Source organism: Eptatretus burgeri, chromosome 6, assembly GCF_056783735.1.
Source record: "Eptatretus burgeri isolate ZD-2024b chromosome 6, Ebu_testis_v1, whole genome shotgun sequence".
Lineage (NCBI taxonomy): Eukaryota > Metazoa > Chordata > Myxini > Myxiniformes > Myxinidae > Eptatretus > Eptatretus burgeri.
Window position 1 is genome coordinate 74,116,195 of NC_140966.1, and position 27,501 is coordinate 74,143,695.

The 27,501-nt window shown below is 42.9% G+C and overlaps 1 protein-coding gene across 3 annotated transcripts in view; it reads right to left on the minus strand.

Moving 5' to 3' along the window:
* Positions 1-533: 533 nt before the first annotated feature.
* The window catches only part of LOC147025069 (T-cell surface glycoprotein CD4-like), a 92,943-nt gene continuing 65,975 nt past the window's right edge, over positions 534-27,501 (minus strand). For all 3 annotated transcript variants that reach the window (XM_085885626.1, XM_085885625.1, XM_085885624.1), the window contains 3 exons: positions 18,261-18,362; positions 2,127-2,182; positions 534-2,044 (listed from right to left, as the gene is read on the minus strand). In XM_085885626.1, the coding sequence (XP_085741752.1) occupies positions 1,916-2,044; positions 2,127-2,182; positions 18,261-18,362 (287 nt within the window). In that variant the 3' untranslated portion in view covers positions 534-1,915. The remainder of the gene's footprint in view (positions 2,045-2,126; positions 2,183-18,260; positions 18,363-27,501) is intronic.

Below are 27,501 nucleotides of genomic sequence, written 5' to 3' on the forward strand. Positions count from 1 at the left end.
AGAACCCCACAATGAGCATGGACCTTGGGTAGACAATTACTCATGCTCAAATAGGGTGAACTTGCAGTTTTCATTAAATGATAACAAAACCGCTGAAGCAAATAGAACAAAACTCCACAAGTTTCTTGTTTGGAATGATTTTCAATTTTGTTTGAGTGTCAGGCAGACAGAGTAAAAATATTCTCTCACTCCATTCTGTGCACGTGCGATCAGGACAGATCCAGATCCAAGGTATGATAAAATGAAAAACGCCTTCCTATTCATATTCCAATTCGTGTTCAAAATATAATGCTCAATTTAAATAAGTTGCTCCTCAATCATAAACTCACGCTCGTAAACTGATAAGACAGACTGACGTGCATGAACCAATTGCTTCCCCCTGCTTTTCGCTTCGCTTTGTGTGGGCTAACGAATTAGAGACTAGAGAAGCTTGCAGAAGCATTTGGCAAAGTGCCAAGGAAGTTGGAAATTTTATGACATGCTGATTGAGATGTTGTGAATGAAGAAGATCAAGCAGATGGAAGGTGTTGGGGTTAATTTTAAAACACTGAAATTACCTCCACTTCAATGACTCAAATCAAAACATGCTGGGTAAAGGTCTTCATTCCTCGTATACAGGAGAGTTCAAATGAACCTTCTCATCCGAAATATAACATGAAATGATGAAACAACCTATTTTATAAATCCAAAATAATAAAAATATTTATACAATGATGTTATGTAACCTTGGCTACCCTCTTGTTGTAGCCAAGGGTGCACAACTTGATATAGTGGGTGGCGAATGATAAGTTCAAGGGAGGTGTTGTGGAGTGGATTGTGAATAGTGATGTTAAGAGAGTAAGATGCTTTTTTCAGAAACTTTACATTAATAGCAAGTTATCTTTATTTAATATACAATCTTGTTACAGGATTGAACTACTTTTCTCATATAAATGTAGCCACCTCTATCGCTACAAGCTAAGCTACTTTCGTTTCATTTTGGAGTTATATGGAGTTGCATCAAAGCATTTGAATTACTGTGCTTCTTAGAGCAAAAGTAGATTAATTCAGCTGTTTCGCCACAACCCCATCTTTCTTCCCTGCCACAATGCACACTTATTAATGGGCCAATAAAAATGTCGACACTTCCTGTGAAGAGGGCATGACCGATGACTGACCAGTACGTTAAAATATGGCATTTCAATTTTGGAGAGAAACAGTGATTAAAAACAATTGGACACATCGACATTGGATAATAAAATAAAATTGCTGTCGGAGAGCTGAAGGTGGTAATGAAGACCTGAAAATCAAACTCGTAGAAGAAGAAACCGGAAAAATTGTGCCACATTGGGACTCGATCAAAAACCTTCATGATGTATCAATCATCTCCACAGAAGGGTTGCTTGTTTCTTTATACCAACTGAAGCGGAAGTTACCTGAAAATGTCTAATATAACAAAAACCTTCAGGACATCATTTGTGAGTTAATCTGGAAACACGTTTTGCCAGGTCTGTCTCTGTGGTACCAGTCAATGCCTTGAGGTTGACTTGTATTACCATCAAGGCAAATTGGGAGGGACACTAAAATGATACCAAAAACAAGGAAACCTCTTCTTTTTCTCTATGCTGGAAGCACATGGCTATGGGTTTGCATCATTGCTGGGGAATGCAGCTGTGCTGCTGATGAAGTGCCTCCTATTGGTTTTGTCTAACTGAATTATTTTTTTAAATGTGTCAAAGACTAAACTTATCTCTGAACACAATAACATCTAATTTAAGAAAAGGGCCTTTGCAAAGATCATCATGGTGTTCATCCAGTGGAATTTTAGCACAAATTTTCGGCCAAAGTGAGATCCAATATCCAATTCGAGAAATTATTCGACAATAAGTACTAGTGAAGAATTGCATTGTTCGTATCTTGCGTCAGCAACTTCTTTCTAATGCCTTTTCAGTGTTGCATACTCAGCTGTCTCATCTGAATCTTCAGGTGCTGATGCTGCTGCTGCTGCTGCTGTTCCACTCTTGATGTGCACTGTGGAGTATTGCACTTCTTCTTCTTCTTTCTCCTGAAAATCCAAACAAGCAGGTTTTTTTATTTGCTATTGTTTCACATCAGATAAAATATTAAAAGAAAAGAAAAAGACTTACTCGGGTATTTCCAAAATTCTGACTTTCATTTGCATTTATTTCATCCTGTCTTGCACCTGTAGGAAAAAAAATCAACTTTTTAATCACCTAAAATTAAGACACAGAGGGAAATAAACCGAGAGCAGAGAGAACTAGAATGGCACTTGGTAGAGCACATATCTCTGCCGGGCTGAACAATTTCACACTTTTTATCTCACTGATAGGCCGGATCTCGCTGATTCGTTGTCTACACGATAATATGAATGGTCACATCAAAGTTAACAATGAGCTGTCAACTCCTTTCACAATTGAGAAGGGTGTGAAGCATGGCTGTGTGTACCAACCTTGTTCACATTGTTTCTTGCTGCTGTTTTTGAACACTTCCTTGCAAAGGATGTTTTGTGGTATTTGTATTAACGTGTAAATTGATGGTGGATTTTTACCTCGCACGCGAAAAGTGAAAAGCGGTGTTAATCAATTGGTTCATGTTCATCCATCCATCTGTCTGTCTTATCAGTTTACAAACAAGGACGAACTTATTTAAATTGAATGTTATATTTTAAACACGAATCGGAACATGAAACGGAAGACGAGTCTTCTGTTTTACCGTGTTTTGTCTCTGAAGTTGTCCTGATTGCACATGTATGCGTGGAGAGAAGTGAGATAATATTCTTACTCTGTCTGCAGCCTTGCAATCAAACAAAATTGAAAATCATTCCAAATAGGAAACTTAGTTAGTTACTACTAACCCGGAATTAATTTATTTATATGACTTTTACAATCTTTATTTTATTTAAATTTAATTATATACCTGAAGACTGTAGAACACAAATCACCTGTCATAATACTTCCGAGAACCTCCAGTTTCGAAGTACTTGTACTATTTAAATAAAGGTTCAATGGGATGGTGTATAACGGTGGTCGTCGGGACTGCTTCTGGACGACTTCAATAGCACTAAATGTTTGGATTTTTTTTAAACGATCGTTAAAATCATTATTTATTAAAACTGAAGTAACACTGCACATGGTATCCTTACCTGTTCTATGAACTTTCTCGTTCAATCTGTGCCGTCTCTCAGCTGACTCCAAATTTTTCAAGAAATTTTTTTGGTCAATTCTTGAATGCTGATGACTTTCTGACTTGCAGCAAACTCTCAATCTATTTTCAGCCACGACGGACTTTGGCCTCACAATCTAACTAAAACAGAAATTTTACATCAACCAACTTTTCCTCAAAATTTGGAAACCCCTCACCCTTTCTTTGTCCTTGATGGAACTGCGTTATCTGGTGGACAACTTTGTCTATTTTGGAATTAATATTTCAAATTCCCTAAGCAATGGTCGTAAAATTAGTCGTCATATTTCTGCAGCGGCCGCACTCTTCTGCAAGCTCCAGAGCCGTGTGTGGCACTCCGATGACATTCATTTGCAAACAAAATTCACTGTGTATCATGTCGTAGTTTTATCTACTCTTACCTATGGACTTATTGGACTTGAAACTATCCCCCACTATGCCAACCAAATCAAATGGCTCAATGCACTGCAGCAAAGTCACTTGCGTCAAATTCTGAAAATTAATTGGTCTCACTGTGTATCTTACCGAGAAGTTGAGCGTATTTCAAACTTTAAACCAATGTTTGCACATCTGGCCAGAGTAAAGCTGCGTTGGGTCAGCCACAAGCGTCATATGGATGACATCCGATTGCCAAAATCGATTTTCTATCTGAATTTGATGCTGGAAAATCGTAATTATGGTGGTCAACATCTATGCTCGACAATCTCAAAATAATCTTGAAAAAATGTGAAGTTAGCATGTCCAGATGGGAAAGATCTTGTCACTGTGATAACAATTCGCAAGACTTGTGTAAAAATGGCATTGCGAAAATAATTGACAAGCGAAATTATATTCTCAATCAACTCAATCTTAATATAAATCACCCTTATAACACTGATCAATAATCGGTGACTTCTTCTGCTTAATCCCTTCTACTCTTTAGAATGATATGTTGTAACTTAATGATTGCACGAATTGGGTGTATCCTGTCATAGGATTGTTTTTTGAGATATCGTGCTATATATCATTTTAGCCCTATCTCTCAATGGTGAAGAATTGCTTAAAAAATTATAGTAGTCATCCGGATCTTCACCAAAATCTAATAAGTTAGTCCTTGTCACACACCCAATCTCTCCACCAAATTTCATCCAAATCTGTTCACAACTTTTTGAGATATTCTGCGCACAAACAAACAGACAAACAAGCAATCATAGACTGGTACTTACGAAATTGTCAACTTGACCTCTGACCTTGTCTAATAAAAGCTGTCTCTAGAGAAGGTAGCGACGCAAACCAGAAGTTTCTACGATGATTCTGTACCAAACCATCAAAAATCGTAACATCGACTGAAGCAAAAATCTCCATTTCTCCACGCAATTATTTAATATTATTTTATCAAAGTCACAAAACCGTAATATTCGGCCATCCACCAACAATCTTTACATAATCCGATGGCTTAGCGAGTCAGACATGCGACGATAACCTTTATTCGGATAAAAAATGACTTTTAAACACCATCTTTATCGAAAACACCGTCAGCGCGCACACCCAAAACCTTTACGTGACTCAACGACGCGTCTGCTCGAGCGCGCTGCACCACGTGATGAGCCGTGACGCGGCGAGTGAAATATTTTTTATACAATCTTAAAACATCTCCAAAACATCCGATTTTTACCAGAATTTCGACAACCGAGTGTTAAGTGTCCTAAGCGATCGCAAAAACCGAAGACAAAATTAAAATCGAAGTGAAAACGAACTCGTAACATCGACCGAAGCAAAAATACTCCATTTCTCCACATGAATTTACGGAATTATGTTTGACCTCACTGTGACCTTGACCTTTGACCGATTTTGACCAAAATCTAATCAGCGCTAGCCATCACCCTCCTGAATCACGTGGTGTAATTTGACATTGGTAGCTTCTTCCGTTCTCGAGTTATCGTGCCTACAAACAAACACACACACAAACAAACAAACGCACAGAGGACGGAAGTCATCAATATACTTACGAAATCTTTAGATTTCGTAAGTAACAAGAGTGAAAACATAAACCCCGTCCACCTTCGGTGGTGGAGGTAACTACAACGGTACTCGGTGAAGTGCATAATTCTGCCAGGCTGAACATTCATTGTATGTTTTGTATCCCATTGATAGGCCGGATCTGCATCTGAACCTAAACAAAAATCTAAATTTGGCTTGTTCTTGTCATTGAACAAACTCATCCACAAAGTTTTGTCATCAACTCATAACTCGTCCACAACATTTTGAAATATCCTGGTATATATCATTCTGGTCCTATCTCTCAATTGTGAAGAATCACTGAAATTATTTTTTTTAATTCTCGCATCCGGATGAACACCAAAATCAAATCAATTCATCCTTGTCTCACACCCAACCCGTCCACCAAGTTTCGTCCAAATCTGTCAATAACCTCTAAGATATCCTGCTCACAGACATACAAACGGGGGTGAACACATAACCTCCGTCCACCTGAGGTGGTGGAGGTAATAAAAAGTAATTTGTTTCTTAAATGTCATATGCACATGCTGTACACACAAAAAGCAATTTATTGAAATCCATGTCTCAAAAGAGAAACACATACACCACATGGCCAAAAGTATGTGGACACCTGCTCGTCCAACATCTCATTCCAAAATCATGGGCATTAATATGGAGTCCCCCCCCCCCTTGCAATGATAACAGTCTCCACTCTTCTGGGAAGGCTTTCCACGAGATGTTGGAACATTGCTGCGGGGATTTGCTTCCATTCAGCCACAAGAGCATTAGTGAGGTCGGGCACTGATGTTGGGCAATTCGGTCTGGCTCGCAGTCAGCATTCCCATTCATCCCAAAAGGTATTTGATGGGGTTGAGGTCAGGGCTCTGTGCAGGCCAGTCAAGTTCTTCCACACGGATCTTGACAAACCATTTCTGTATGGACCTCGCATTGTGTTTGGGGGCATTATTATGCTGAAACAGGAAAGGGCCTTCCCCAAACTGTTGCCACAAAGTTGGAAGCATCGAATCATCTAGAATGTCGTATACTGTTGCGTTAAGATTTCCCTTCACTGGAACTAAGGGGCCTAGCCCGAACCATGAAAAACAGCCCCACACCATTATTCCTCCTCCACCAAACTTTACATTTGGCACGATGCATTCGGGCAGGTCGTGTTCTCCTGGCATCCGCCAAACCCAGATTCGTCCGTCGGACTGCCAGATAGTGAAGCGTGATTCATCACTCCAGAGAACACGTTTCCACTGCTCCAGAGTTCAATGGCTGTGAGCTGTACACCACTCCAGCCGATGCTTGGCATTGCGCATGATGAACTTGGGCTTGTGTGCGGCTGCTTGGCCATGGAAACCCATTTCATGAAACTCTTGACGAACAGTGTTTGTGCTAACGTTGCTTCCAGAGTCAGTTTGGAACTCAGTAGTGAGTGTTACAACAGACGATTTTTCCGCGCTTCAGCACTCGGCGGTCCTGTTCTGTGAGCTTGTGTGGCTAACCACTTCAGGGCTGAGCTGTTATTGCTCCAAGACATTTCCACTTCACAAAAACAGCACTTACAGTTGAACGAGGCAGCTCGAGCAGGGCAGAAATTTGATGAACTGACTTATTGGAAAGGTGGCATCCCATGACGGTGCCACGTTGAAAGTCACTGAGCTCTTCAGTGCAGCCCATTCTCCTGCCAATGTTTGTCTATGGAGATTGCATGGCTGCGTGCTTGATTTATACACCTGTCAGCAATGGATGTGGTTAAAATAGCTGAATCCACTAACTCGAAGTGGTGTCTGCATACTTTTGGCCATGTAGTGTATATCTTAAGCTGTATGTCCACTGGGGTTTGGTGGAGAAAATTGGGAAAATTAAACTGACAATACGTGACTTTCAAAATGATGTATGAATGCTAAATGAGCCCTTTTGGGCACGCGCTGTGTGTGTTTACCATTGACTTGGTTCTGCTCACCGGGCACGTTTAACCTGCCATTACTGGCACAAAATCTGTGATTCAAATAGTCTTTTAAACAAATTTTTCAGAATGTAGATGAAAGAGTGGAAATTTCCATAAGGTTAACCATAATTGTTGTGTTTCTGAATGAAAATCGGACTCACTGAAATATAGAAATACATTATGAGAAATATTCATGGATGAGAGGAGTCGGGTTCATACCGTTTAATGTTAGTGTTAGTACATTATAGCATCAGCTGTGGATATAACACACATACACACACACGCTTCAACTTTCACCAATAGATGCAAAAAAATATATAGTTCAACTTTTGTTGCGGCCCCAGAACAAAAAGTGTGTGTGTGTGTGTGTGTGTGTGTGTGTGTGTGTGTGTGTGTGTGTGTGTGTGTGTGTGTGTGTGTGTGTATTTATATACACACACACACACACACTTGTAAAGGAGACTCTCAGCCCATGCAACTCTCACTCCCACTCCCACCCCCCTCCTCCAAAACATGATTAATAGTGAGCATGATTTTAAACTTACCTTGTGCATTGAAAAGTCACAGATATGACCTTTCCATCGGTGTTGTGAAGCATGATGGTTTGATTGGAATATACACATCTACAAACCTTCAGCTTAACACGGTTTCACATCATCAGGAGTTTTTGCACAACAAACTGCAACATATCAACCTTTTGGACGAGTTGATCAGGAAGTTCTCCAACTGTTTCGTTGTGGAGAGGCACACCCCTTTCTCGCAAGTACGCTTTCCAAGTACTTTCGGGTTTTTTTATAAAGTTTTTTTTTTGTCCTTTCATGCTGCAATCCTTATCTGATAGGTATGAAATATGTCTAAGTTACCCCAATTGACTTCATTACTTGGGGTTTCTGCACATATTTGCTGAGAAATCCGGAGTGGATTCGGTCATTTTGAAAGTCACATATAGGAAGGGAAAGGACAAGGATAGGAGGGAAGGAGGAGTGAGCAGTGGAGGAAAGAGAGAAGGGAAAAGGTTTAGAGGAGGAAATTGGGGGGGCGGGGGGGTATTATTATGAATGAATGGAGTTGAATTCTGCAATACCTATGCAAGTAATAAACTAGAGGGGGAGCACTCGGTTGATAGCAAAACCTCCGCCGCCAATACTACTGGGTCACTTAAGTGAACCTGATATCCTATTCATTGTAGGTCAAAACGGATCAGACTCTACTGAACCACGATTGAATAAACTAAACTAGATCGACGCGCATGTAGAAATGCCCCCCAAAAAATAGAATTTTTTTTTGAAAAAAGTTGCAGAATTTGTTTTTTTTCTCCAACAATTTTTTTTTGGGGGGGGTTGGAAATCACTTAAAACATGTAGAAATGCAAAAAAAAATGTAATATTTTTCAAATAAAATCGAAATTTTTTTGAAAAAAGTTGCAAAATTTTTTTTTTTTTTTTTTTTTTTTTTTGGAACAAGTCCAAAATCCAATGGCATGATCCTTAGACCATACCTAATCCCCCCACCAAGTTTCGTCGAAATCCGTCCAGGAGTTTTTCCGTAATACTGTTCACAAACAAACAAACAAACAAACAGAAAGGGGGTGAAAACAGTAACCTCCATCCATCTTCGAAGATGGCGGAGGTTAATAAACAGCCTCTTAAATAAAACTTGCACAGCCCATTAAATAATTGGCACAGTCTTTGTGGTGATCATACTGGGCCAAATAACTACCATTGTTGAAAGTGCAAATCTTCTGTGGACATACTGGTAATTTGTCTAATTTGTGAAACTATTTTGAACAATAGCAGCTTATCGACACTGACGTTTCATGAGGTATTAACTCAGTCTGGGAATTAATACTATTATATTAATATCAGCAATGGAATGAGAGTCATATTAACTGGGATAAGGTATTAACTCAGCATGGGAATTCTTCCACAGAAAACCTGTGCTCTCTCTCATGAACAGATTCCTCCCATCTCATCTTCAATTATCCTACCCTTTGGCTTGGTGTTAGCTTAATGGTCAAGGTGGCTGGCTTAAGATCCAAGGATCCTGAGTTCAAGCCCCTGTCTGGCCGTTGAGTTAACAACAGGTAGGGTTGACTTGGCCTGTCATCCTTCCGAGGTCGGTAAAATGAGTACCAATGTGCTCGTAACAGGGGCATTGCATCAGCGGCACAACCGTGCCCCGAGAAAATGATGCAGCCAAGCAGCCACAGGCTGCCTATAAAGAAATAAAGAAATAAATCCTACCCTTCATCCTGCCCCATGGTATACTTAATCCTGTGGCGAGGCAGTTGCTCTGAAACAAGTTGCCTTCTCTTCCTGGAAGGCAAATCTGATGAAGATAATCTCAGGGCATTCCAAAAAGCCCATAACATGCGTTTGCCCACCCTTTGGAGAGCCAGAAAATAACATCTGTCCAACCGCAAGATTGGTTGTTCATTGACAAAAAAGTACAAGAGTGTTGGATCTCGTATAGATCCCGGTGAATGGTCGTTTTTCTGTTTTCTGCATGAGCTCATTTTGCTGTCGTCACTGCAGTTCAGTCCAGGAGTTATATTCCATTTTTCTCCATCTGAAATCCATTTTCAATGGAGATGGTTTGTGCTCGAACTTGATCACATGTGCTGTGGCTTAAGTGAAAGACTGCTTGAATGTCACTCAAAACAGATTCCACTATAGAAGTTCTTCACAGAAGGCAGTTGACACCAACAGCTTCGCAGAGTTATTTTTATTAATTGGAAACGTGAGAATGATACTTCCTTGGTTTTGGGATTGCAATCACTTTGGTTTTCTGCCATACTTTTATGATCCCATTATCCAAGGTAATATGAGAGATAAACTTTGCAAGCCATTTCCTACACTTCAGGCAAAGATTCTTCAGAAATTCTGGGGAGATGTCAACACCCCGGGCTTTTCCTGGCTTCATACAATGCAAGATTTTTTCTTTCTCTTCCATTGTAAATTAAGGATTGATTAATAAGTAATGGCTGTAGTTTTAGTTTTTGCCATTTCCCTTGTCCCTTTTTTTTGGAAGTCACAAATGTGCACAGGGAAGCTGTGATAATTGCAGATTTACTGATAACTCGAAAGATGGTAACCTTCTCATGCGAATCTGTTTTCTGTATCACACTGACATTCCTGGAGGAAGGTAGGTGAGGGAAAGGTCTTGGTTCAATCTATTGAACTTTTTGGTCTCAACATGACCTTTCATGAGCTGACCTGGCAGCAAAGCTGGCTTCCAAAGCCAGCAACAGACTGGGCATCTGACATTGATCCAAGTCTTTCTTTGTAAAATCAGAGCTACTCTCAGTCTAAAAGGCCTTTGTCTGTAGCTCAATGGAGTGCTGCTCCCCACTATGGGCTGGTGCTCCAGCATCACATCTATTTCTACTGGGGTTTGTGGAATCTAAATCTCTCAAAAGTATTGGCATCTCCCATAATAAGGCTAAATTACTCGGTCTGTTGCTGTCACATTGTAGGCAAATTTGTGGTCTCTGTTTTCTACGGTCTGTTCTGCAACGTTTCTCCCTCCTCTCTATAAGTCATCTGACCCTCCTTATATACTCCAGGACGCATGCATTCTTCCAGAAACCCACTCCTTATTAAACTTCCAAAATCCTGGCTTACTGCACACCTCAACTTTTTTATTCCTTGCTTCTCCCATCTATGGAACCATATTCCAGAGGCTGTTCTGCTCACTCTTCCCTCCAGGACTTCAAACAAGCAGTGTACCACCTGCAATCTCTTGTCCTCCCAAATTTTAACCCATGATATTTATTACCCCCTTAACTTTTCCTAAATCAACAGTTTTTTAGGTCAGCTCACTGACCTAATAAAGCCATTTGATGTCCTCAGGTCCGTCGGTCCGTCCGTCCGTCCGTGTCTGTCTGTCTGTTCGTCTGTGAACAATTTTTATTTTTCTATCTCCTCCTAGATGTCTCGGCCAATTGAGTTCGAACTTGACACGATGATAATACTCGTTGCTCTATATAGATCGTCTGAGCCCTTTTTCACATTTTTGCCTCGGGGTCAAGGTTACAGGGTCATAAAGTGCAAAATGACCGATTAGTCGAATGGCCTATAAGGAAGCATCGGACGGCTATAATGCATAATGGGTTTCATAGGAATTATCAAGATTTAATTCGACCAAAAAGTTTCTTGTTACCTCTGTCGTCTGGCCCTGTTTATAATATCCAGTTTCCATTCTAGATAGTACCGAGCTGACCGTCAAACCCGCTCGGGTGTACTATATTTGCTAGTTTGTTCTCTCTCTCTCTCTATCTCTATCTCTATCTCTATCTCTATCTCTATCTCTATCTCTATCTCTATCTCTATCTCTATCTCTATCTCTATCTCTATCTCTATCTCTATCTCTATCTCTATCTCTATCTCTATCTCTATCTCTATCTCTATCTCTATCTCTATCTCTATCTCTATCTCTCTCTATCTCTATTCCTGGTCGTTCATTCACTTGATATTTGTCCCACTCCTTGTGCTTTCATGAGTCTCGCTTCTGTAAATAAATAAAAAAATATATATGCTGTAACTTGCTTCCAATACCTCTTCTCAAATTTTGCCCCCACTAGGTTTTTGTATCATATTTAAACATAAAATAATATAAAACAACCATCATGGTATTTTACTTGGAGAACAGAGCAGTCTTAAGATTGTGGTTCATGCTCCATTCACATTTTTTTTCAATACATGGTCGAGGCTCATGGAAGAGTTAGGACACAGAAGAGATCTGGGCACAACATAACAAAGGGAACATCAGGAGAAAGGGGAAATGCCAATAGCAAGGCGGAGGGAGAAAGTAGACAGAGGCAGGTAATGATGACGTGGGTTAGGGGAGAACACAAGGGGTGGACAATGTGGATACATGAGCAAAACCTAGAAGGGTGGGACTGGTTTAACGGGTGTAGAAAAGATCATGTCTATGGATGGGGGATGACCTGAGATGGTGGTAAACAGCTGTCTTGAATACCTGGAGGGAAGAATGAAATCAAAGAGTGTGGAAGGCAGTTCCACAGGTGGGAAAAGAGAGGAATCAATGAGTGGTGGCAAACAGTGGTTTGGAATTTAGGCAGTTTCACTAGGACGGGGTTGCTGGTGGACTGCATGCATCTTGCAGATACTTGGGGGGATAGAGCACGGAGAGGGCAGCATATGAAGACCAAAAATGAGGTGGAAGAAGACAGAGAGACCACCGACCTGTCGGCGATGACGAAGTGATAGGCCCATCGACTCAGCTTCATTGCGAGAGATTCCAATGATCTTGAAAGCCTTGTTTCCACGGCATCAAGTTAAGCAAGAGGTGAGGCAGGGGAGCCAGCCCAGAGAGAATAGTTGTACTCCATCAGGCTGCGGATGAAAGTCTTGTAGGTGGATAGGAGCTCAAGTGTGCCAAGGAAGAACTTTGCATGATGGAGGATGTCCAGGCAGCATCTGGCTTTGGAGGCCAACTTTGAAATGTGGCTTGCCCAAAAGAGATCATGGCAGAGAGTGAGAACCAAGAGTTTGAGTAACTGAACCTCTTTGAGACGGTTTTTGAGAAAGTAGATGGGAGGGTTTACGGAACATTCCTTTTGGAGAGAGAGAAAGACAGACAGACAGATTTCTCAGGATTGAAAGACATGTCCCAAGTGTTTGACCAGTTTGTGATTTTTGTCAAGGTCAGAGGAGAGGGAAGAGGCTGTTGCCTGTCTGTTCATAAGATTATGGATGTTACGGCAGAGAGTGGAGTCATCAGCAAAGAGATATGGAGGACTTTCCAGAGAGTTAGTGAGATTATTGATGAAGATTTGGAATAGGAAGGGGCCTAGAACACTACCTTGGGGTATTCCAGCCTTGACAGGTAGAGGAGAAGAAAGGGTTCCATTGAGAGCCACACAATGGCTCTGATAGTAGCAGAAGTCAGTAATCCAAGAGTGGAGTTGGCCTGGGATTCCATAGGCAGACAATTTGGAGAGCAAAGCAGGATGCTCGACTGTATCGAAAGCTCGAGTTGTGTCCAGAGAGATGGCCTTGATCTCATCACTGGCATTAAGGGCCTCCATCCATTGTTGGGAGAGTAGAAGCAGCATGTCCAAGGTTGAGTGACCAGGTATGAATCCGAATTGATGATCTGAGATGAGGCTGTTGGAGAAAAGGAATGATTTTACGTAAACTGTGATGATAGATTCCATGACCTGCTAATGATTTGAAGTCAGCTAATTGGTCTGTAATCGGGGGGGATCCATTTCGACACCTCTTTATGTAATGCTGTGATGTTGGCCGATTTCCAAGCAGATGGAACATCCATCCATCCATTGGGACCATACTCTGTGCAGAGCATTGGCGCTGCCAAAGCAGTCTCCTTGGCTATTGGACACAATCCTGGATGGGTCGTCACTCCGACACCGTTTCCCAGCATGCTGGCACCCATTTTGCCGACCTCGGAAGGATGACAGGCAGAGTCAACCCGACCTGGTATTAATTCAACAGCCGAGTGGGATTTGAACTTAGGATCCTAGGATCCCAAGCCCACCACCCTGAAAGATGGACGATGACCTCAGGTAAACGACAGGGTGTAAAGGGCAGAGAGAGGAAGTACAAGAGTGGCAGAGTAGGTTTTTATGACATGTGAGCGGATACCGTCCGGTCCTGATGATGAATCAGGATGGAAGGGGAGCATACACCAGAGACCGACTTGAAGGCCACCACAAAGTTTTAAAAGAGGGAGACAAGTTTGAAAGCTCATTCTTGTGATTTGATAGATGCTGTTTTCTGGCTCTCCTGAAGGTAGACACACACTTGTTGTGGACTTTGTCGAATGATCTGAGGTTGCCTTCAGTTGGATTTGCCTTCCAGGAGGAGAATGCAAGTTGTTTCAAAGTAACTGCCTCACCACAGGATTCAGAGTACCAAGAGTGGGAGAATTGGTAAGATAACTGAAGACGAGATGGGATGACTGTGCTTAAGAGAGAACAGGTTTCTGTGGAAGAATTCCCAGGCTGAATTAATATCAGGGGTGGTAGACATAGGAGACCAATCCTGAAGTGTGATGGCTGCTTGTAGTCCCTGCCAGTTCGCCTAAGTGACCTGCCAGTCTCAACACGACTCTGAGGCTGTTCTCTGAGAATGTCCAGAGATGTTGACCTTCTCAAGCACATGATCAGATGAGCCAATTGGGGCAGATGACAAGCAAGATACATTGGCAGGGAAGTTGGTAATCACCACATCCAGAATGGAAGATTTTCCATTGGTCGAAATCTGGGTAGGAAAATTCATGCATCGAGTCCATCCCATAAATTCACAGAACTACTTTCCCAACATACAATCGTGGTCTCTAAGGAAATCTCATATAAGATATCTTGTTGCATCGGCATCATTGATTCAATCGTCTTCTCAATAGTGAAACTGTTAGTGACTCGACTTCTTCATGAGAATGAAACATTTCCTGATTCAAACTTTTTAATGAGAGTAAAACCATCACTGATTGTAACACTGTGTGAGGAGGAACCTTGTAACTCCATTTTCATCACCAGATCACTATTACCTTATGAAAAAGGTTTTCACCTGTGGAAGAAATATTAATTATATTCATGCATTCTCAATTTCGTTATCCTTTGTTTTTAACAGGATAGAATAAGGTGTTACTTTTGTACTGGAATCAAATTGACAGTCAGTAAAATCTCTTTTTGTACAGTCTTTTGATCTCCATGGTGATGTCGATGATATACAAGCAAGATAAAATGGTATCTTACTAAATCTTATGTGCTTTATCTCATTGAAATATATATATATATATATATATATATATATTTTTTTTTTCTTTTAAATATATAAAATAGTAGTGTATGTTTGTTTGTCATCTAATAACTCGAGAACTCCGCATCCCAGAGAAAAACTAAAGGCCTATTCGGAATCAGCACGTCTCAGAGGTACCACAGCACACCTTAGCTTAGATGTTAAAAAAAAACGAAAAAAATAATCGTCGATTTTTTTTTTTGGTCGTTTACATTTTTCTGCCGCAATTGATTTATTTTCTGCGTCGCGACTTTTTTTTATTAACAACCTGATCAAAATAAGACAAAGACAGACCAGTGGATGGGCAGACCAGTGAACGTTTACAAAGTTTCTGATCAAAATTTGACTTTCTGATTCAAGATGCCCCAAAAAAGGAAGAGCTCCATTGATCCCAAGGCAGCTGCAGCAAAGCAAAAACACACTAAGAGACAACAGGAGACTGAAGAGGAGCAAGATGCCAGGCTAAATGAACAGGTTCATCGGCAACAACAGTGGCGAGCAAATGAGACTGAGGAAGAGTGTGATGCAAGACTTGAGGCAATCTGTCACCGCACTGCAGAAGCACGAGCACTGGCCTGGGCACAAGGGCACAACAATGCCAACAGGGTGGCATTCACGTATGACAAGGCTGACCCAGCAATTCATGCAGACATCGACCGAATGGACCAAGTCTGCACCCACTGCTCTGCTTACAAGTTCAAGGGAGAGACCAAGGGTGAGTGCTGCAGCGATGGCAAGGTCGTCCTTGAGCTTTCTTCTGCCCTTCCTCTCTTGCTGAAGGAACTTCTCTCAGGCGAAGGTCCCCTCAGTAAGCACTTCCTTGACAATATTCAGACATATAATGGCAGCTTTGCGATGACGAGCTTTGGGTAAAAGGAAGCTGAAGTCCAGGGCTGGAACCCGAGCTTCCGGATCCAAGGTCAAGTGTTCCACCGCATTGGCAGCTTGCTCCCGCTTGAAGAGGGCCAGCCAAAGTTCGTACAGGTCTACTTCCTGGACTCACACGCCAAGGAGCTGACTGCCAGGAACCACAGCAGCCTCAAACCACACATCCTTGAGATGCTCACAAAGTGGTTTCACAAGAATAACCATCTGGTCCGTGAGCTCAAGACTGCAAGAGATGTACTTGCAGAAGGAAGCAACTCTGAAGGGCGCCAGATCTCCATCAGAAAGATCAAGCGAGTGCAAGGAGAACACACACGCCGCTACAACACCCAGTCTGCACCAGAAGTCGCCATCCTAACGGACAATGAGCCAACAGAACCCAGAGACATTGTCCTCAGACTTTGCGATGGGGCACTTAAAAGGATCAGTGAGCTGCATGCATCTTATGATGCACTCCAATGTCCCATAGTATTCCCACATAGAACAGATGGCTACAACATCCATCTGGTGGCCAGGAATGATACTGGACAGGATGGACAAAAACTCACACAGCTGCAGTACTACAGCAACCACATCATGGTGAGAGAGGGCAACCACATACTGCAGATGTGACAACTCTTTCAGCAGTTTCTGGTCGATATCTACTGCAAGATCGAGACAGAGCGACTGGGCTTTATCCGCCGGGAGCAAAATAACTTGCTTGCTGATAACTACGACAACCTCTGTGACAGCCTCATGAGCACTGATGACGAACGCTGACAACGACAAAGAAATGTGAAATGTGTCCAAATTAAATGTGATATATATTAAGCACCACAATTTACCCCTTTCTTATTCCTATTTTTTCCCCTGAGCAACGCCGGGTACTCCAGCGAGTATATATATATATGTATATATATGTATATATATATATATATATATATATGTATATGTATATGTATATGTATATATATATATATATATATATATATATATATATATATATATATATATATATATATATATATATATATATCCAAATTAGTATTTACAATGTTTGAATGAAACTGCTCTGCTGCTCAAGAGAAGGATGCTTTGCTGCTGGCACCTATTGTCTGATTGTAATTAAATAACTCCTGAAAGGCGATTGCAACATCGCCTTGTTGTCCAAGGACAATTATATGAGAGCATAAAATGAAATGTATTTTGAGAATCTGGTTACTCGATGGTGAGCGGAAGGTATAATCAAAGTAATAAGCTTGTGTCTCGATTCACCTGGCCTCTTCATATTTTGTCTTAACCTTGTTGTCACCCTCTCCTTCTCTGGGCCGGCCTCGTATTCCCATACTGCAATCATGACCTGAGCGTGTCTATCCGCCCTTCCCTCCCAAAGTGGCTATGTCTGCAGTTCCCTTTCTCATGCTTGCAGGCTCCCCCACCCCAATTCACCCTTGCCAGATGTTTTTCTCTCCCATGTCTTTTGTTGTCCAGAATAGTATAAAAACAATTACTCTGTCCATTTTGAGGAGAAATAAGATTGTGTTTGTTATTGCTTGTCCTGTTATCCTTTTTCCCATGTGCATGTGGTTGTTATTTGTAATTTGATGTGTGCTGTTAAATAAATGGTTTCACACTTCGAAAGAGAAGAACTGAACTTTTTCCACACAACACCGTTTGTCTTTGAGCAGGATATTTCAAAAAGTTGTGGTCTGATTCAGCCGAAATTTAGCGGAGAGGTTGGGTGTGTGACAACGACGAATTGATTCGATGTTGGTAAAGATCAGATACGATATATATATATTTTTTTTCCAAGTGATTCTTCACCATTAAGCAACAGGGCCAAAAACAATATGGAGCACGATATTTCAAACAGTTATGGATGGATTTGGATGATACTTGGTGGATGAGTTGGGTAGGTGATAAGAACAAGCTGAATCGATTTTAGTTGTAAGGTCCAGATGCAGATCCGGCCTGTCAGTGGGCTAAAGAACGTAAATTGTTCACTCTTCAGCCTGGCAGAGATATGCGCTCTACCGAGTGCAGTTCTAGTTTCATGACTATAATGTAGGTAGACATTAAGAGGTCATGATCCAAGGCCTTTTAAACAGTAGACTTGTCGATAAGACCAAAAAAAAAGATATATTTGTGGCATTTCTTGCATTAATATATAAAATTTTGACATTTCTTGGATAATTGTACCTCGTTCTGAGAACATGTTCAACGTCTCGTTTGATGTGCAATCTTACATCGTGTAAATAATATTGTAAGGTCCAGATAAATATATATATATATATATATATATATATATATATATATATATATATATATATATATATATATATATATATATATATATATATATATATATATATATATATATATATATATATATATATATATATCGGAGTATTTAACAATACACATTTCTTCCTAAGATCCACTAAAGCTGAAAGGAAATGTCATGTGTGAATGAAAAATGATTTGCAATGCAAGGTTCATACCTTTCTTCCTCTGCATGTAACAAAACAGAAGCATGGCAATGATCAAGGCGAAGAGTACAAACACTGCGATGACGATTCCCACCTTGATCCAGTCGAAATGATCTGATGCAAAAAAGTTTATGGTGAAATGGTGAGGCATGTACTGGTATAAACAAGCATGTGCCACAGATATTGAAAGAGTGAATGAAGGTAAAATCGAGGAATTGTATTCTTTTTAACACGAGAAACACTCACTCCCTCCACGAGCAGCCTAGGGGGCAGGAGGGATACTGGGGGAGTTGAGGCAAATATATTTTGTGCCGTGGCTATTAATCCCACGAATTTCAGCAGTCGTCAGTACACCACTTGCATTGTGTCATGGACACAATCAAAAATCGAAAGTCATTTACCCCCTCCTGTGCACAATGGTGTTGTACCAGGTGTGTGTGTGTGTGCGTGTGTGTGTGTGTGTGTGTGTGTGTGTGTGTGTGTGTGTGTGTGTGTGTGTGTGTGTGCGTGTGCGTGTGTGTGTGTGTGTGTGTGTGTGCGTGTGTGTGTGTGTGTGTGTGTGTGTGTGTGTGTGTGTGTGTGTGTGTGTGTGTGTGTGTGCGTGTGCGTGTGTGTGTGCACATAACCTGATCCCTGATACCCCCAGCATGAATGCAAACATCAGTAGAGAATGGCCCAGCTGTGTTTTTTTATCGATATACACAGACAAACACAAACCCACAGAGAATTGCCTGACATTTATTCTGTGGGATAGAATAACAAAAGGATATAAATTTTTTTTTTTTTACTCCATTAATACAATTTTCAATGCACAAACTTTTTCAACTGATCAACCTTTCCCTACGTGTCAGGTCAGGTTCGATCTGTGACCTGCTACAGGTACCATATAAACCTGTACTAACCTGTTCCATGATCGAGTTGTCGGCGACTAAACCGTCTCCCCCACCAGGTTTCTGGTGAGGAGGGTGTTTGGATATGGACACCCAGCAGGATTAAAAACAAAACCTGTCAAAGGGCGGAGGAGCTCCTTGTGAGCCAACGGCCATCCATATCTAGTGCCCAACTGTGTCTGCGGACGTCCTCCTGCAGTTGGGTCACTTCTTATTAGGAGGTTCGTGGCAGGATTTGCACTCCGGCCACCGTAAAACCCTTCATTCCGCAAAACGCAAAAATGCAAAAAAATCTGAAAACCCACTCCGTGGGAGTACCTCCTGCGCAGCTTCCCTTCGCAAGGCAGCTCACCGGATGATGGGATTGGGGCAAAGCCTTCGGGACCCCCAATCTTTGATGATAGGAAGGAAACCACGGGGTAACATCCCTGGGTCAGATTGCGGGAGAGTGTGTCGGAGTGGTGCTGAGGTGTCGTCCACCAGACGGCGGTCTCCTTGGGTTAACCTGAGGCGGTCCCTTCGGGTGGGTGCCTGGAATGTCCTATCCCTAAGAGAGGATGATCACCTGTCTCTGTTATCATCTGAGCTCAAGCGTTTGGACATCGGGATTGCAGCTCTCTCTGAGGTTCGGAGACCGGATTGCGGCGAGATAATGGTGGGTGGTTACACCTACTATTGGTCTGGTCGCTCTGATGGTTACCATACCCAAGGAGTTGCTGAAGCTGTGTCCAATAAGCTGACCCCAATGATAATTGAGGTAACACCGGTCAACGAGCGTATTATGAGATTAAGGATTCGTCACTCCTTAGGTGTCATTTCCCTGGTCTCTGTTTATGCTCCGACTGAGGCGAGTGATCTCACCGTGAAGGATGCATTCTACGCCACGCTCGAGTCTGTGGTTGATCAGTGCCCCAGACGAGATACACTTCTTGTCTTGGGGGATTTCAATGCCTCGACTGGAACTGATAGGAATGGTTATGAGACGTGTGTTGGTCCCCATAGGTCAGGAACTATGAACCAGAATAGCACTAAGTTCCTTGACTTTGCAAGAAGTCATGGACTTAGGGTGGCTGGTTCATGGTTTCAGCGCCCACAAGCTCATCGCTGGACTTGGTATTCCAACGCTGGCGGTGTGGCAAAGGAGATTGACCATGTCCTCATTGACGGTCGTTGGGAGGATGATCCAGAACTGCAGGGTCTACCGGAGTGCTCAGTTCCTCAATACTGACCACAGGCTTGTTGTAGCAACTCTAAAGCTGCACCTTAAATCCTGGAGAATGGTACCATCCCAGCCTAGGCTGGATGTTGGCAAGTTCAGGGATGAGAGAGTAGCTGAGGAGTTTGCAAACAGGCTGAGTGGACACTTGGGGGGGGGGGGGTCTGGGTGCTTTGGGGGGTCCTGAAGAATTGTGGAGTGCCTTCAAGACCACCGTCCTTGATGTTGCCAGTGGATGTCTTGGAGCTCACCGCAGGGCAAAGAAGAATTTTATCTCTCAAGGGACACTGGATACCATTGACCAGAGTCGCAGGGCCAGGCTGAATGGCAGAGCTGAGCTGTTCAGGGAGCTGAGGCGTAAAACTGTACGTGCACTGAGGGTGGACAAGGAGGCCTATGTGCGAGGAATCTGTGAGGGGGTAGAGCATCACCTGTGGACAGGTGATTCTCGTCCCGCTTACAGGGGAATTCGCGCATTGCGTTCATCCAAGCCCATCCCTCGGAGCACTACAGTTCGAGCAGAGAGTGGTAGGCTCTTGACAGAGGAGTCTGAAGTGAAGGCCCGCTGGGCCGGTTACTTTGAGCGGTTGTACCAGGCTGATCCCCCAGCTGTCGAGTTGGACGTCAAGGGTGTTACAATCCCTGTTGCTGACCCTCGAATCAACTGTGGTCCACCTTCGCTTGTGGAAACACGGGCTGCGGTGAACCAGTTGAAACGGGGCAAAGCTCCAGGGATCTATGGCATCCATGCCGAACTTCTCAAGGCTGGTGGAAATGCTGCACTCGTGTCGTTGCATGCAGTTTTGTGCTCTGCCTGGAACACAGGCATCATCCCAACTGACTGGAAGAGGGGCCTTGTTGTCCCTCTCTGGAAAGGGAAGGGTGATCGCCAAGACTGCAACAACTACCGAGGGGTGACGCTGCTCTCAGTGCCCGGCAAGGTCTTTGCTCGGATAATTCTTGATAGGGTTCGCCACCATCTGCTTGAGCACCAGCGTCCAGAGCAGTCAGGCTTTACACCAAAGAGGTCAACGATTGACCGTATCCTTGCCCTTCGTGTCCTCACCGAACGCAGACGACAGTGCAGCTGCTTGCAGCCTATGTTGATCTCTGTAAAGCGTTCGATTCAGTGAATCGGGATGTCCTCTGGAGGATTCTTGGTCTTCGTGGGGTGCCACCAAAACTGATTGATCTGATGTCTGAACTCTACTCTGGTACTGAGAGTGCTGTGAAGTGTGGTGGTACAATCTCTGACTTATTTCTCGTTGTTACTGGAGTTCGTCAGGGGTGTGTACTGGCCCCCACACTTTTCAGCACTTGTATGGACTGGATTTTTGGGAGGATGTCGGAGAGATCAAGCTGCGGTGCATCGTTTGGGAATGTCAAGATCTTGGACCTTGATTTTGCAGATGATGCAGTCATCTTTGCGGAGACTTTAGACATCCTTTTGGGGGCCCTCGAGGTGCTGAAAGAGGAGTCGGAGCCGCTGGGATTACGGGTTTCTTGGGTCAAAACTAAGATCCAGGCTTTCGGTGACATCTTGGATGCTGCTGTCCTGTCTGTGTCTGTTTGTGGTGAGGATGTTGAGGTCGTGGAGAGATTCACTTACCTTGGCAGTGATATTCATGTCTCTGCTGGCTGTGAGTCAGAGGTCAATAGACGTCTGGGTCGGGCCTGGGGAGTCATGGATTCACTGGATCATGGGGTGTGGCACTGCTGGTACCTGTGCGGGAGGATGAAAGTCCGAGTCTTCAGGTCCTTGGTACTTCCAGTCTTGCTCTATGGATGGAGACTTGGACTCTGACCAAGGATCTGAGATGGAGACTTAATTCCTTTGGTACCAGGTCTTTTCGGAGAATCCTTGGCTATCGCTGGTCGGATTTTGTGTCCAACGAGCGGTTGCTGAGAGAGACTCGGATGAGATTTGTTACCTGCATAGTCCGTGAGCGTCAGTTGCGGCTGTATGGACATGTAGCTCGTTTTCCTGACGCTGATCCTGTCACCAGATTCTCTCAGCGAAGGAGTCTCATGAGTGGAGGAGGCCAGTGGGCCGACCACATGCCTCGTGGTTGCAGCAGGTTGACCATCATCTCAAGGAGATGGGGATGGGCCTGGCATCTGCCTCGGGGATGGCCAGACGGAGGCCCCTGGAGTACCGGCAGAAAGTGGACGCAGCGACGCGCTGTTCTGGCACATGCTCCCATACCTGACCTGACAACCTTTCCCTCATATATATATATATATATATATATATATATATATATATATATATATATATATATATATATATATATTAATATATATATATATATATATATATATATATATATATATATATTGTGTAAAAAGATACAAGTTCTGGCAACATGTTCAGCATGACGGGGAGACAATCGACCACTGGACCAATGGTTTGCAAATTCTGCTGGACAACTGAGAATGGTGACCAGAGAGAGAAAGATCTCAAGGATAGGGCTGTGTTGAGAGTGGCAGAAGAACCAATGAAAGAGAGGTTATTGATGGAAGCCAACCTACACTTCAGAAGGATTCAGATATGTCATGTGGTGGAGGCTCGCAAAACTCAGCTTCAAGCAATGTCATCTAATCAGCCCACAACATGTACATGCTTCGTATATAGGCACAAGGCAAAGGGAGAGAGAGGTGGAAACAAAAGCAGCCTCAGAAGGGAGCCAGTGACAGAAGAGTTGGTGATGTTGGTCACAGCCCTAAACAAGGGGGCAACCACACTCAAAGAGCTGGTGCAACAGACTTGCTGCCCATCACTGTTTGCAGGGTGTGCATTTTAACTCACTCCAAGAGGTTATTCATGCAGCCAGGCATGTATCAATTCCTCACAGGGAGAATCTATAAGCAGAACTCGCCAGAGAAGAGCAACAAAGATTTATCAAGAAGGTCAGCGAGTCTGCAGAATGGGTAAACTATCTCGTCATACCTGAGAAGGCAAACGACCAAATCAGATTGTGCATCGACCCTAAAGGCCTGAATTAGGCAATTCAAAGAGAGCACTTACAGTTGCCAAGCAAGGAGAAAATCTTGAGTGAGCCAACAGGAGTATGATTCTTTTCAAAGATGGACAATGGGGCTTAATTCCATTTCGTCAACTTAGATTAGTCATCCAAATTGATAACATTCAATACTCCATGTGGGTGATATCATTATCTTTGTAAGCCAGTGGGAATCTCATCCACTCCAAAAGTATTTCACAAGAAACTTACCAGTTACGAGCAGATTTGCCAAGTTGTCAAGTAATCATCGATAATTTGATTGATTGTATATGGGTGCACAGCCAAGAAACATGAAACACGGTTGAAGGCAGTACTATATCGCCTACTTGAGGTCAGACTTTGCCTCAACCTGGACAAGCGTCATTTCCAGACAGAGAACACAGGTGTATGAAATTACATTCAGATGCAGGGCGTTCAGCCAGACCAGCTCAAGTGGAGGCAATGACCAGGATGCCTACGGCCACGGACAGTGGTGCATTGAGAAGAGTGCTCAGGTTAGTGACATACGTCAGTAAGTTTGTGCCGAACTTGTCAGCCCATACCACAGCTCTCAGGTCATTATTGAAAATAAGATACAGATTGGCAGTGAAACCATGAGCATGCAAAAGAGTGGCAGGACATGAAGCAGCTTCTGTCCAAGGAGTCTATCTGTAGTACAATGATCCGTGACAGGCAACCAAGGTGTCAACGGATGCCAGCAAGGAGGGTCTCGGGCAAGGGACATTGGCTGCCTGTTGCATTCCTTTGAGATTAATGATGGCAGCAGACACTAATTACACACAGATGGAGAAGGAGATGCTCGATGCAGTATATGATTGCAAATGCTTCCATTCATACATTTATGGCTAGAAAATAAAATAATCGCAGAAACTGATCACAAATGGCTCATCGCTATGGCAGACAAATCGCTACATGGAGTACCACGTCGCCTTCAAAGACTTCTTCTACAAATACGAAAGTACCAACTGCAGTGGCAGTATACTCCGACACAGGAAATCAGGGCAAAAATTTGTAATTTGTTCATGGTGCCAGAAATAGCTCGCCTACTCTCCGTGAAGGAAACCATGGGGGTTTTTAAAAATCTAAAATCTTCAACATCCACCAAATAATCAGTAGACGGGACACCCGTTTAATGTCCATCCGAGGGACATCATGCCCATTGATGAATCACCCTGCCTTTTAAACACCGGGATGGCAGTTTAAAGCTGTGCCGAGATTCAAACCCAAGCTTGACAGCTTAGAGGCAAGTATGCAGAGCTAGAGGCCATCTTGTCAGTGTCTGAGATAAAGTATGGAATCTAATTTGCAAATAATTGAAAGGTCAATGATTGCAAATGAAAGGTCGAAAGGGGCTATGGGGTCTAAAGGTCTGAAAGGTCGAAATCTTTACAATAATCTGAATGGTCTAAAGGTCAAATTGAAAGTCCAGACGTAGTCACGGTCCAATAATAAGCAATTAATGGACATACTCAGCTCCAATACGATGGAATTATAATTGATAGTAGAGTCTACAGCACTCATGTTGAAACAGTACATACTTAATAGACATACTCAAATGGGTCGACTGAGGCTTCAAGATTTTTGGTTTTATTTACATACCGGTAAGTCTATACCAAACCTTTCAATGTACAGTCGGGCCCAAAAGTTTGCATACACTTGAGCAGAATACAGTTGACTTCCATTTATACCTCTTTTCTTCACAATAATCAGAATTCTTTCCATTCCGAGAACAATTTCAACTATTCTCCCTTATTTCTATCAAAGGTTTCTGCAACTTTTGTACTATGGATGATTTTATTCACAGTTTAATTCATGATGTGACAAAAATAGCAGGTCAAAAGTTTACATACGGCACACTCTAATGTTGTCTAATACTTTGTTTCATAGCCTTTAACCTTTAGAACTTCAGTCAGTCTTGCAGGATAACCATCAATCAGCTTCTTAGAATTCTCTGAAGGTATTTTAACCCATTCTTCTTGATGGTGTTGGTCGAGTTCATTCAAATTGGTGGGTTTCCTCTTTCGCACTCTCTTTTTAAATTCCGTCCACAAATTCTCCATTGGATTTAACTCCGGGCTTTGAGATGTAGTGTAGTAGAGAGTAGAAAAATAGTGCAAATTATGATACAAGCATCAAATTTGGCATTTCTGTTCTGCAGGGCTTTCTGATCAAATCTGCCCGATTGGCCATTTGAAAATCCAAATTTTGAAAAATTTGAAAGAAAAAAAAAAACTTCAAAAAAATTTGAAGTCACAGCTGGCTGAAATTCTTGAAGCGCAAGTAAACATCCCAGACAGAACCAAGGGGAGATGCAGTCATCATTGATGGCTCAGCACTTATCAATGCCCTACCTCCACGCACTTCAAAGATATTTGATGACTATGCCAAAGAAGACATCATCCCAAAGATGGAATCCTATGGTGCCAGGTACGAGAGGGTGGACGTAGTGTTTGATGTGTACAAGAAGTCAAGTCTGAAGTCCGAGGCAAGGTCGAAAAGGTGGCACGGAATCAGAAGAAGAGTGACAGGAACCAGTAAGACCCCAAGTAACTGGAGAAGCTTTCTTCGAGATGACAGGAACAAGACTGAGCTGTTTCACTTCCTTGCGGAAAAGATGTGTGAAGCACAGACGACAAGCACAGTCATTGTCACAAAAGGAGAAGATGCTATTAGCAACACAAGGAAGTCACTGGATGCTGTGTCTCCATGTTGTCATGAAGAAGCTCACACTCAAATATTTGTACACACCTGGGATGCAACGACGGATGGTAGCAAGTCCATTATCATTAATGCTAATGACACGGACGTACTAGTCATAGCAATATCTGTACTGCCATCCTTACAGGAACTAGGTCTTGACAACATGTGGATTGCCTTTGGCCAAGGAGCCAAGGTGCGATGGATTCCAGTCCATGAGGTAGTTTCTGCAATAGGGCCTGAGAAAGCAAGAGGGATCCCATACTTCCATGCGTTCACTGGATGTGACGTCGTGTCTGCCTTCCGCGGTAAAGGGAAGAAAACTGCATGGAAGACTTGGAACGTCTTTGATGATGTTTCTGAAACATTCACCAATCTCAGCCAGCATCCAACATTGATTCGTGATCTTGAGTTTTTGGAAGTTTTTTTTTTTTTCAAATTTTTCAAAATTTGGATATTCAAATGGCCAATCAGGCAGATTTGATTACAATCCCCGGGAGAACAAATGTGCCAAATTTGATGCTTGTATCATCATTTGCACGATTCCTCTCAAAAATTGCTCTTATGTGCCCCACGACTGGCCATTCCAAAACATCAACCTTGTTCTGCTGAAGCCATCCGGCAACCAAGCCCATCCCTCGGAGCACTGCAGTTAGAGCAGAGAGTGGTAGGCTCTTGACAGAGGAGTCTGAAGTGAAGGCCCGCTGGGCCGGTTACTTTGAGCGGTTGAAACAGGTTGATCCACCAGCTGTCGAGTTGGACGTCAATGATGTTACAATCCCTGTTGCTGACCCTCCAATCAATTGTGGTCCACCTTCGCTTGTGGAAACACGGGCTGCGGTGAATCGGTTGAAACAGGGTAAAGCTCCAGGGATCTGCGGCATCCATGCTGAACTTCTCAAGGCTGGTGGAAATGCTGCACTCGTGTCATTGCATGCAGTTTTGTGCTCTGCCTGGAACACAGGCATCATCCCAACTGATTGGAAGAGGGGCCTTGTTGTCCCTCTCTGGAAAGGGAAGGGTGATCGCCAAGACTGCAACAACTACCGAGGGGTGACGCTGCTCTCAGTGCCGGGCAAGGTCTTTGCTCGGATAATTCTTGATAGGGTTCGCCACCATCTGCTTGAGCACCAGCGTCCAGAGCAGTCAGGCTTTACACCAAAGAGGTCAACGATTGACCGTATCCTTGCTCTTCGTGTCCTCACCAAACGCAGACGAGAGTTTCAGCAGGGGCTGCTTACAGCCAATGTTGATCTCTGTAAAGCGTTCGATTCAGTGAATCGGGATGCCCTCTGGAGGATTCTTGGTCTTCGTGGGGTGCCACCAAAACTGATCGATCTGATGTCTGAACTCTACTCTGGTACTGAGATTGCTGTGAAGTGTGGTGGTACCATCTCTGACTTATTTCTAGTTGTTACTGGAGTTCG